Source organism: Palaemon carinicauda, chromosome 12 (genome assembly GCF_036898095.1).
Source record: "Palaemon carinicauda isolate YSFRI2023 chromosome 12, ASM3689809v2, whole genome shotgun sequence".
NCBI lineage: Eukaryota > Metazoa > Arthropoda > Malacostraca > Decapoda > Palaemonidae > Palaemon > Palaemon carinicauda.
Window position 1 is genome coordinate 21,306,870 of NC_090736.1, and position 12,500 is coordinate 21,319,369.

General features: G+C 35.3%; 1 protein-coding gene across 1 annotated transcript in view; it reads left to right on the plus strand.

Annotated features, from left to right (window-relative positions):
- LOC137650722 (synaptogenesis protein syg-2-like) overlaps positions 1 to 12,500 on the plus strand; it is a 140,334-nt gene that overhangs the window by 18,208 nt on the left and 109,626 nt on the right. The window contains 4 exon segments of the mRNA XM_068383885.1: positions 1,514 to 1,671; positions 7,411 to 7,442; positions 10,042 to 10,318; positions 10,907 to 10,973. Coding sequence (XP_068239986.1) covers positions 1,514 to 1,671; positions 7,411 to 7,442; positions 10,042 to 10,318; positions 10,907 to 10,973 — 534 coding nt within the window.

The following is a 12,500-nucleotide window of genomic DNA, read 5'->3' on the forward strand; positions in this document are numbered from 1 at the left end:
TATTATTATTATTATTATTATTATGCTGATGTCTCAGAGAATTGTAAATACAGGAGAGGGGGGTTCCCAGCCCCCTCGTCCCGTCCCTTTTAGTCGCCTCCTACGACACGTAAGGATAATGTTGGGGCTATTCTAATGGGGGAGGGTGGGCTGTGGCACCCTAGCAGTACCAGCCGAACTCGGTTGAGTCCCTTGTCAGGCTGGGATGAACGTAGAGAGGAGATGTCCCCCCTTTTTTGTTTCATTGTTTGATGTCGGCTACCGCCCAAAATTGAGGAAAGTGCCTTGTTATATGTATGTATGTATGTATGTATGTATGTATGTATGTATGTATATATTATTATTTATTATTATTATTATTATTATTATTACTATTATTATTATTATTATTATTAGTATTACAGGCTAATCTATAACCCTAGTTGGAAAAACAGGAGACTATAAGCACAGGGGCTCCAACAGGGAAAATAGCCCAGTGAGGAAAGGAACCAGGGAAAAATTAAATATTTTAAGAACAGTAACATCATTAAAATTGATATCTCCTAGAGTAATGTGATCACTTGCAAGACAATTACATACACTCCAAAAAAATACAATATCCTAATCTAATGTAGATACGAAATATGATATAAGGAAACCCGAACTTCACCATATCATTATTACTTATGAAAGTCCTCATAGTAATAACTTCTCATAGATGAAAGATTGATAATGAGCAATGTTTACGCATTGGAGGTAATTGTCATTGATCCCAATGTTGATAGAAGTACTTTTCGTTCATTTCCATAACACAAAGAGACAGGTCATTTTCCGTTATGTGGAATTCCTTTACAAATTAGGTCATGTATGACTCACTAATATTAATGTAAAAGTAATACTCATTGCCACGAGAGAGAGAGAGAGAGAGAGAGAGAGAGAGAGAGAGAGAGAGAGAGAGAGATAATGGATGTAAAAATTACAATAAAGATAAATTTAAAGTGATATTATTATTATCATTATTATTATTATTATTATTATTATTATTATTATTATAATAATAATAATAATAATGATAATAATAATAATAATAATAATAATGATAATAATAATAATAATAATAATAATTGATAGTAAAATTTTAACTAGAATAACTATAAAGAGAGAGAGAGAGAGAGAGAGAGAGAGAGAGAGAGAGAGAGAGAGATTTATAAAAAGTTACAAAGATTATGGATGTCTCAATGACATTTTAGTCCATCCACGGAGACTCCATTTGCTCTTGGAAGAGCGAATTAGTTTAAACGTTTAGAGTTTTTATGATTTTTGCGTCACTTATTCTACAATTCTTTTACCGTTATACTATTTATAACATCCGCTGGAAGTTTGTTCCATATATTTGCTATTTTATATGTAAAATTAAAAAAAATACCATATTGAGTGGCGTTTGGCGTTATATCTTTCCGATTTCAGAGTCGTTTTTTTTTTTTTTCTTAATCCACCGCATAGTTTATAACCTGACTTCCATTCCCTTTCGCAGCTCAGCCCTCCTCGGTGGTCATAAGCGGAGACGGCAAACCTTTGATCGAGGGCCAAAGCGCCCGTCTCGAATGCGTGGCTTCAGGAGCCTTTCCGACGGCGATGCTTTCGTGGGAGAAGTCGGCGTTAGATCAGAAAGTTCAGCATTTAAAAGGAACGGTGAGTGGTTGCTTATACCTTATTCATATACAGTATTAAGATATAAATGTGTCTCCTTTCCAAAAGTTATCTGTACATTAAGGGGCCGGTTGCCTGATGCGTCCTCTCCAATGCCTTCTATCAAAGACATCCTCTTCGATTAAACCTCTTCTGCATTAAGGGGTCAGTTGCCTGATGCGTCTTCTATATTGCCTTTTATCAAAAACATCCTCTTCTACCAAACCTCTTCTCTCCATATCATCCTTCCTCTTATCTCGTCATCTAATTCAGTGACGGCTTTGATTTAGATACCTTTTCCAGAAAATATCCTTATTCATATACAGAATTAATTTGTAAATATATGTATTTTTCTTCTTTCCAACCGTTATCCCCGAATTAAAGTGTAGGTTGCCTAATGCATCCTCTTCAATACCTACTATAAAAGGGATCCTCTTCTACCACACATCTTCTCTCCCTATCATCCTTCACCTTATCTTGCCATGTAATTCTCTGCCTCCCCCTCGATCTTCTCCCTGATTTTCCTACAGTAGCATTGCAGCTGTAACGACAAATCTTGAAAGATTTCATATTATTTTTGGATAATGTTTAAATCTGTTAAATCTATGATGTTAATTCTAATGACATTGGCATTACGTACTTAATTTCCTATTACTTTCCTGCTTAAATTGATTTATAGATATCTGTGGTCGTTGATTACCATTCTGTAGCATTCTAGAAGTATATATATATATATATATATATGTATAGATATATCTACTGATTCACACACAGATATGTGTGCATGTGTATATATATATATATATATATATATGTATATATATATATATATATAAATATATATATATATATATATATATGTATATATATATATATATATATACTATACGACATATGTACTTTCATCAATCTGAATGGTCATATATTATTCTTCAGTAGCATTTGAGCAGTAATTTCATATTTCATTTTAGAGGGAGGTTTGGATAGATCGAAAATGCTGAATATATGTGCTAGACTTTTATTAGCATTCTGATATTAAGTTTATTTTCAACTTCCTCTTTGAAATTTTTATTGAATATTAGTTTCCTCGAAATAATGTTGAATAATCATATACGAAATATAATAAAAAAATAGCTTTTATAAAAAAAAATAGCAGAGAAATTAATCTCATATAATATATTGAATCCACTTTTCTTTGTAGCAGAATTTGATTCAGTCTGTTCTAAATTAATTACAAGCACAATATCTTATTCCATTGTATCTGTCTTTTCGAGCATGCAAATAGGTGACATTATTATTATTATTATTATTAGTTTTATTATTATTATTATTATTATTATTATTATTATTATTATTATTATTATCATCATCATCTACTACTGTAAAAGAGCGGTCAAAAAGGATGTTCACATTTTTCGATATATATGCATACTCACGCACATGCACACGCACACACGCAAATTCAACCCTCTCCAGACCCTTCCCCTTTTCTAGCTACAACCCCTCTCACCAGGGTATGATTACTCCCTCCCCCCCGCCCGAGGGATGGAGAGAGACCGAGTAGTCACACGTTTGGCAATGCCGATGGGAGTGACAGGAAAGAAACAAATATATATACATATATATGTGTGTATATGTATAAATGCGATATATATATATATATATATATATGTGTGTGTATATATGTATATATATATATATATATATAATATATATATATATATATATATATATATATATCAGACACGTTGCTCGCTGTTATATAGGGGAGATTATTATAAGTGGAATAAATAATATAAAACCAGTTCCCCGGTCTTCATCTTTACTTAGCAATATCCCGAGAACTGAATATAATGATAACACGAAAAATTAATCCAGATAAATTTCAAGGAAAATGAAAATGTAGGCAACAAGAGTCTAACACTTTAAGTTAGAACTGCAATGTCTCCTTTAAAGTTACGAGGCTGGCATCCATTTTAATGCCAGAGGGACAAATTCTAGGGTTTTACCGGTTAACCATTCTGGGCATCTTTTGTGAAATAAAAGGAAATATTACCGGGGACAGATAAGGCCTATTTTACTACCCCCGAGGCAGAGAATGCCATCCTTACTACAGACGAATTCCTTTCACTTTGTATATTTCCTGAGTTTTTCAGTGATCAGTTTTTCTTTTTTCATTGTGATTATTTACCTTTTCCTTAGTTTACGTTTCCTCCTCTCTGTATTTCATTTGCAACACTGTAGTTTGTACGATATTTAAACTTGAAGTATTGTATATATGGATAGCTATAACTCTCTCTCTCTCTCTCTTCCTTATTCAAAAACGTACATATATATATATATATATATATATGTATATATATATATATATATATATATATATATATATATATATATATATATATACATATATATATATATATATATATATATATATATATATATATATATATATATATATATATATATATATATATATGTACAATATATATGCTATATAAACAAATATATATGACACAGTGGATGGTTATAGCTCTCTCTCTCTCTCTCTCTCTCTCTCTCTCTCTCTCTCTCTAAATACCTACACTCACATTCACACAAACAAACATATATATATATATATATATATATATATATATATATATATATATATATATATGTACGTTTTTGAATAAGGAAGAGAGAGAGAGAGAGAGAGAGAGTTATAGCTATCCATATATACAATACTTCAAGTTTAAATATCGTACAAACTACAGTGTTGCAAATGATAACTAAAAGAATGTTTGGAAGATTGAAAGACGTGCACGTGTTTAGGGGTATGGCTAACGGTATGTCTGATCATTTTTTTTGGTAGAAGGAAAATTAGTTGTGGCAAAAGAGTGGGGGAATAGAGTAGGTGGATGTAAAAGGGAGGTAGTGAGGGTTGAAGAGCTAATAATACCGGGGGTAAAAAGTAAATATCAGGAAAGGTTGAAAATGGCATATGACGAGGAGAGAGTAAGAGAAACTGGTAATTTAGAGGAGGAGTGGAAGTTAGTAAAAGAAAATTTTGTTGGGATTGCAAGTGATGTATGTGGCAAGAAGGTTGTTGGAGGCAGCATGAGGAAGGGCAGTGAATGGTGGAATGAAGGAGTGAAGGTAAAAGTGGAAGAGAAAAAGAGGGCTTTTGAAGAATGGCTGCAGAGTAATAGTATAAAGAAGTATGAAAAATATAGAGAGAAAAAGGTGGAAGTAAAGCGCAAGGTACGTGAGGCAAAGAGGGCAGCTGACCTGAGGTGGGGTCAGGGACTGGGTCAGTCATATGAAGAGAATAAGAAGAAGTTTTGGAAAGAAGTGAAGAGAGTAAGGAAGGCTGGCGCAAGAATTGAAGAGACAGTGAAAGATGGAAATGGAAGGTTGTTAAAAGGAGAGGAGGCAAGGAAAAGGTGGGCGGAATATTTTGAAAGTTTGCTAAATGTTGAGGATAATAGGGAGGCAGATATAATTGCTGTTCCAGGTGTTGAGGTGCCAATGATGGGAGATGAGAATAAGAGAGAGATTACAATAGAGGAAGTGAGGAGAGCACTAGATGAAACGAGAGTAGGAAAAGCATCTGGTATGGATGGTGTGAAAGCTGAGATGTTGAAGGAAGGGGGTGTGACTGTACTTGAATGGTTGGTGAGATTGTTTAATATGTGTTTTGTGTTGTCAATGGTACCAGTAGATTGGGTTTGTGCGTGTATTGTACCACTATATAAGGGTAAGGGAGATGTGCATGAGTGTTGTAATTCAAGAGGTATTAGTTTGTTGAGTGTAGTTGGAAAAGTGTATGGTAGAGTGTTGATTAATAGGATTAAGGATAAAACAGAGAATGCAATCTTGGAAGTACAGGGTGGTTTTAGAAGAGGTAGGGGTTGTATGAATCAGATTTTTACAGTTAGGCAGATATGCGAGAAATATTTAGCAAAAGGTAAGGAGGTGTATGTTGCGTTTATGGATCTGGAGAAAGCATATGATAGAGTTGATAGGGAAGCAATGTGGAATGTGATGAGGTTATATGGAGTTGGTGGAAGGTTGTTGCAAGCAGTGAAAAGTTTCTACAAAGGTAGTAAAGCATGTGTTAGAATAGGAAATTAAGTGAGTGATTGGTTTCCAGTGAGAGTGGGGCTGAGACAGGGATGTGTGATGTCGCCATGGTTGTTTAACTTGTATGTTGATGGAGTGGTGAGAGAGGTGGATGCTCGAGTGCTTGGACGAGGATTAAAACTGGTAGGCGAGAATGACCATGAATGGGAGGTAAATCAGTTGTTGTTTGCGGATGATACTGTACTGGTAGCAGACACAGAAGAGAAGCTTGACCGACTAGTGACAGAATTTGGAAGGGTGTGTGAGAGAAGGAAGTTAAGAGTTAATGTGGGTAAGAGTAAGGTTATGAGATGTACGAGAAGGGAAGGTGGTGCAAGGTTGAATGTCATGTTGAATGGAGAGTTACTTGAGGAGGTGGATCAGTTTAAGTACTTGGGGTCTATTGTTGCAGCAAATGGTGGAGTGGAAGCAGATGTACGTCAGAGAGTGAATGAAGGTTGCAAAGTGTTGGGGGCAGTTAAGGGAGTAGTAAAAAATAGAGGGTTGGGCATGGATGTAAAGAGAGTTCTATATGAGAAAGTGATTGTACCAACTGTGATGTATGGATCGGAGTTGTGGGGAATGAAAGTGATGGAGAGACAGAAATTGAATGTGTTTGAGATGAAGTGTCTAAGGAGTATGGCTGGTGTATCTCGAGTAGATAGGTTTAGGAACGAAGTGGTGAGGGAGAGAACGGGTGTAAGAAATGAGTTAGCGGCTAGAGTGGATATGAATGTGTTGAGGTGGTTTGGCCATGTTGAGAGAATGGAAAATGGTTGTCTGCTAAAGAAGGTGATGAATGCAAGAGTTGATGGGAGAAGTACAAGAGGAAGGCCAAGGTTTGGGTGGATGGATGGTGTGAAGAAAGCTCTGGGTGATAGGAGGATAGATGTGAGAGAGGCAAGAGAGCGTGCTAGAAATAGGAATGAATGGCGAGCGATTGTGACGCAGTTGCAGTAGGCCCTGCTGCTTCCTCCGGTGCCTTAGATGACCGTGGAGGTTGCAGCAGTAGGGGATTCAGCATTATGAAGCTTCATCTGTGGTGGATAATGTGGGAGGCTGGGCTGTGGCACCCTAGCAGTACCAGCTGAACTCGGTTGAGTCCCTGGCTTAGGCTGAAGGAACGTAGAGAGTAGAGGTCCCCTTTTTATTTTGTTTCATTGTTGGTGTCGGCTACCCCCCAAATTGGGGGAAGTGCCTTGGTATATGTATGTGTATGTACATATATATATATATATATATATATATATATATATGCGTGTGTGTGTGCGTTTGTGTGTGTGTGTGTGTGTGTGTGTGTGTAATGAACAATAAGGGAAAATGAAAGTACCGAGTGAACGGTTAGAAATTTGGTCAAAATCCACTAAAGTATCGGACCAAAAAAAAAAAAAAATAAAATAAAAAAAAAATGAATAAAAGGTTTCGTGCTGCTATAGTATTTAATAATATTGAATTTCATAAAAGTTAAGATGGATAACAGTTAGAAATTTTGTCATAATCTAAGAAATCAGACGAATAGGAAAAAAAAAAAGGTTTCGTGCTGCAACAGTATTACCTAATATTGAATTTCATCACTACTGCTAAAAAAGATGATAATAAAATCCTATCTGACTCCAGCCTAAACCTCTTCCGTTCCAGACCTGCCAGTGTGCAGCGACGGACCCCAAACGGTGACAGTTGTCGAGGGGGAAGATGTGAGATTGACGTGTAAGGAAGACGCAAATCCAAAGGATGGCCTAAGGTTTACCTGGTACTTCAACAACACCCTCGACACAGTTGAGGTTGAGAGACATCGAGTTCAGGTCAAATCAGGTTACAGCTATTTGGACTACACTCCCAGGTCAGTTAGACTTTCTGTATTTTATTTTTTTTTTTTTTAAGTATTTGCACCATCGTATTGTAACGCTTTCATAGTATTTAATTTCAACATTTCGCTAAAATGTTTAGATATCAAATCTTTACAAGTTTTATTGATCAATACTCTTCATTCGACAAAGAAATTCTGGAAATTACTTAAAAATTCTAAGTAAAAAAGAAAAGACGGGAAATTTATTTTCTTTTATTTCATTCTAGGCTTTTAATATCCAATTTTTACCGAGAATAAACAACTGCAATTTACTAAATACCATTTTGATATCAATGATAAAATAATGACTTCAGGTGTAATACCTCAGTTATCCTGTTAAACTACCTAATAATAATAAGTATAACTTCTGTAAATAAAACTAGTTTATTTTTGTGTGTTCTAAAGACATCCCAGAACCAAACATCTCTCCCTTTCACGTATCATCCATGTTGCCATTCTTACAATCCATTGATTAATCTCGTACGCAAGATTCCCACCCATAGGCCTATCAAGTGATCCTAGAATTCTCCTGTCCAGGTCTTCGAGAGACTACGGCATGCTGGCCTGTTGGGCTACAAACACCATTGGGACTCAAGCTGATCCCTGCCAGTTCACCGTTGTCGAAGCTGGTAGGTTACGACAGAGTTTACTTTATTCTTATCTCTTGAGGAGACGTTTATAATTTCCTCCAATTAAGGAGACCTTTATAATTTCCTCCTATCGAGAAGACCTTTATAATTTCCTCTTATTGAAGAGACCTTTATAATTCCCTCCTATTGAAGAGACCTTTATAATTTCCTCCTATTGAAGAGACCTTCATAATTTCCCCCCAAGTAGCTTTTAACCTTTTGAGGCATGTAAGGTTGGGTTAGATGAACATAAGTATATGCATACTTATGAACGTATATACCTATATGCTTGTATTTATAACTGTTCTATGGTTAATTATACGTAGGTATATACGTTCACACACGCATACAAACACACACACATACACACACACACACACACACACACACACACACATATATATATATATATATATATATATATCACTTGTTACACAGAGTATTATACTGTATCATTATAGCTGTCAATCGCTTCATGCTTATAATTGGTTATTTTTCCATAAACTGAGTGACAATAGCTATTATCAATGGCAACTTGTTCCATGTCAAATTTGTCGAATGAGTATTCATGGATGATTATTTAATAAATAACACCAATCGCCACTGTATAAAAAAAATTATATTTTACCTCTTCCTCTCTGAACTATCCCTCGTTTGTTAACTGTATTTACATGTAGATAACGTAGAAAATTAATAAATAATACATATATTCAAATTATCGGAGGAACTTGACATTTTCGCCTCTTGGGGTTATGGTGGCCTATAGAAAACGTCCCAGTTGGCGTTTTGCTGGACGGCAGATCAAGACCCGCTCAAATGAGATAGTTTCTTGTAGTATCTGCAACCTCACCAACTTTGTGAGCTGAGGATGCCGGGTTTGGGGAGCCTATCTGTCTACCTTCTGAGTCAGCAGTTATTACTTGGACCTCCCTGGCCCTAATTTTGGTGGAGAGAGGCCTTGGGCGCTGATCATATGGATATATGGCCAGTCTTTAGGGCATTGTCCTGCTAGGGCAATGTCACTGTCCTTTGTCTCTCCTATTCATGATTGGCTTTTAAACGCCTTTATGAAATTATTTTTGATCGCATCTCCTCTCGTGACTCTGCTCATTCATCTCCCCATCCTGATTTCAGCGAAGATTTCGATCTAATCACTTTTCTCGGGATGTTTTCAACTTTACCTTTTTCATGTGAAGGTTTGATACAAAACCTTTTTCAAGAGATATGTGGGTAGAAGGGCAGATAGGAAACAAACCCCGTATAGAAAGGGGTAAATGCTAAAGACAAACATTAAAGCTCTTGCCTTTTCACCTGTGGCTATAGTGTTATACTCTGTTATTATTCTTCAAAATCAAGTTTCGCTAGTTCTAACACCCTTTTCTAGCGCATTGCAAAATATTTTAGGCTTCTTTCGGGTTTGAGCTACAGATGCTAAAATAAAAATCCCAATTAATAATATAGAAAACCCTCTGAATTTAAAGTAATACGTTTTGGCACTATGTCTAGCAAGGAAAATTGAACAGAAAAAAAAAGTTATTTACTAGACTCTGATAGCAATTATTTTCAGAATGTTATTTAATATAATTTTCTTAACGGTATTTTAAATGGGGATCACAATTGTCATTACAATTCAATACACAAGGTCCTCAAGTATGATGTTATGTATATTTACCTATAAAACCTATTAATGAGGCTTTCAGTTACATCATTTTGAACCTAATTCCATTCAATTGGATACTTAAGAATGATGAGACCTTCATTTACCTAATTTAACCCTACTCCCCATTTTTCAAGGACCCCTGAGAGTGTGACAGACTGTGACTTGGTGAACCACACCGGGGGCTCACTGGAAGTCCTCTGCTCTCCTGGGGAGGATGGAGGTCTCACTCAGTGGTTCGAAGGACGGGTGTACTCCTCGCCGAGCTATAAGCTCCTGGTCATGCTCGAAGAATCGGCGCCCAAATTTCATGTCGGAGGACTCACGCCCGGAAGCGATTACATCATCACCATAACATCCCGGAACAGAAAAGGGTCGAGTCAACCGGTGGAAATCGATGCCGTGAAGCTGAAGGTCAGTTTGTTTAACAGGTCAATTTCACAGGAAATATTTTAAATCGATACCGTCAAGTGGAATGTGAGTTAGTTTGAAGAATTCATTTCTAAGGAAGTTTTTTTAAATCGACAACGTGAATCTGAAGGTCAGTTTGTTTAACAAGTTGATTTCACAGGATGTTTTCTTTTTAAATCGATGCCGGGAAGCTGAAGGTGAGTTAGTTTGAAGAGTTCTTTTCAAAGGAAAGACTTTGAATCGAAATTGTGAAGCTGAAGGTCAGTTTATTCAACAAGTTGATTTCAAAGGAATGTTTTTTTTTATATAAATTATATATAATCATTACCGTGAAGCTGAAGGTGAGTTAGTTTGAAGAATTCATTCCATAGAAAGCTTTGAGAGTCGACGTGTTGAAGCTGGAGGTGAATTTGTTTGAAGAGTCAATTTCACTGGAAGTTTTTTTTTCTTAAATCGATACCGTGAAGCTGAAGGTGAGTTAGTTTAAGAGTTAATTTCAAAGGAAGCTTCTCAAATCGACGTCGTGAAGCTGAAGGTCAGTTTGTTTGACGAGTCAATTTCACAGAAAGTTTTTAAATTGATGCCTTAAAGCTGAAGGTGAGTTTGTTTGAAGTCAATTTCATAGAAAGTTTTTTGAATCGGCGTCGTGAGGCTGAAGGTGAGTTTTCTTGAAAAGTCAATTTCAAGGGAAGTTTTTTTTTTCTTTAACTAACACTATGAAATGTAAGGTGTGTTTTTTGAAGAGTCAATTCTGAAGTAAGTTGGTGAAATTGATAATGTTATAGTGAAGTTGAGATTGATTGAAGAATTAATTCTATGGGAAGATGTTGAAGTTGATAGAGTGAAAGTGGAAGGGAGTTTGATTTAAGAAAAAAATAATAAAATACAATAACATTTAAATCAATACTACGACGCTTAAGGTGAAGTAGGTTGCAAAGTTAATAACAAAGGAAGTTGTCTAAATAAACATCATGAAATTTAAGTTGTATTAACTTGAAAATTCAACTCCATAAGAAACTGTCCGATACAAAACAGGGAAGCTGAAGATAAATTTGACTGAAGTGTTACTTACAAAGTAAGTTTTCGAAAAAGGCACCGTAAAGCTCTAGGAGAGTTGGTTGAAGAGACAACTATAATATAATACGTTAAAGTTGATGCGTTGAAGCTGAATAAGTATAGTTGACAAGTCAGTTCCAAAGGAAGTTGTTGAAATAGATGTAGAGGAGAACATACTGAGTTTGATCGAAGAGTCATTTACGAAGAAAGTTGCTGAAATCGACGCCATGAAGCTGAAGGTGAATTTGATTGAAGAGTCAATTCAAAAGTAAATCAAATGATAGTCAGTTTCAATAAAAGTCACAGATATCCGTTGAACTTTTGATGAAAGGATATCAGTGCCAACTTTCGAGGAACAGACTTGTCCCTAATTCGATGGACGGAGGGAGTCCTACACTAACTTTCGATGGGTTGTGCCAAGTGCTAACTGTCGCTTTACAGAGCTGCTTCTAATCTCGGGAAACGGAGACTGTATTAATTTCTGTTAGATGGAGACTCGCCATAAGGTTTTTCGAATAGAGTCCGATATTATGTTAGATAAATGAAATGAAATTCAAATTTCACATGGAATGTAACCAAGAGCTAACTTTTACTAGATCTTTATCTAGTAGACACAAGGAGACGCAAACCCATTCTATTCCACATGAAATCAGAAAACTAAAATGATATCTTGACATTCCTCTGTTCTTCTCCAGTTATGGTAATTCAGATAAGGAATAACAGATAGATTTAGCCTTTTGGTGTTACCAATTCTTATGATAATACAAGCAGCAATAATAAAAAAAAAAAATCTATATCTTATCTATTTACACTGACAATAATAATAAAAAAAAACACCTACCTATATTTTAAACAACAATAAAATCTTATGAATCTTCACTAGAAAGATTACAGGAAAAAAAATATTCAGTAACAAAAAGATACGGTTTTAATAATTTTATAAAGCACCATCTTTGAACTTTCATGTACAATATTCTTAAGAGCTACCTAATATTTTATCATACACACACACACACACACACACACATATATACTGTATATATATATATATATATATATATATATATATATATATATATATATATATATATATATATATATGTATATATATATATATAATATGAATTAT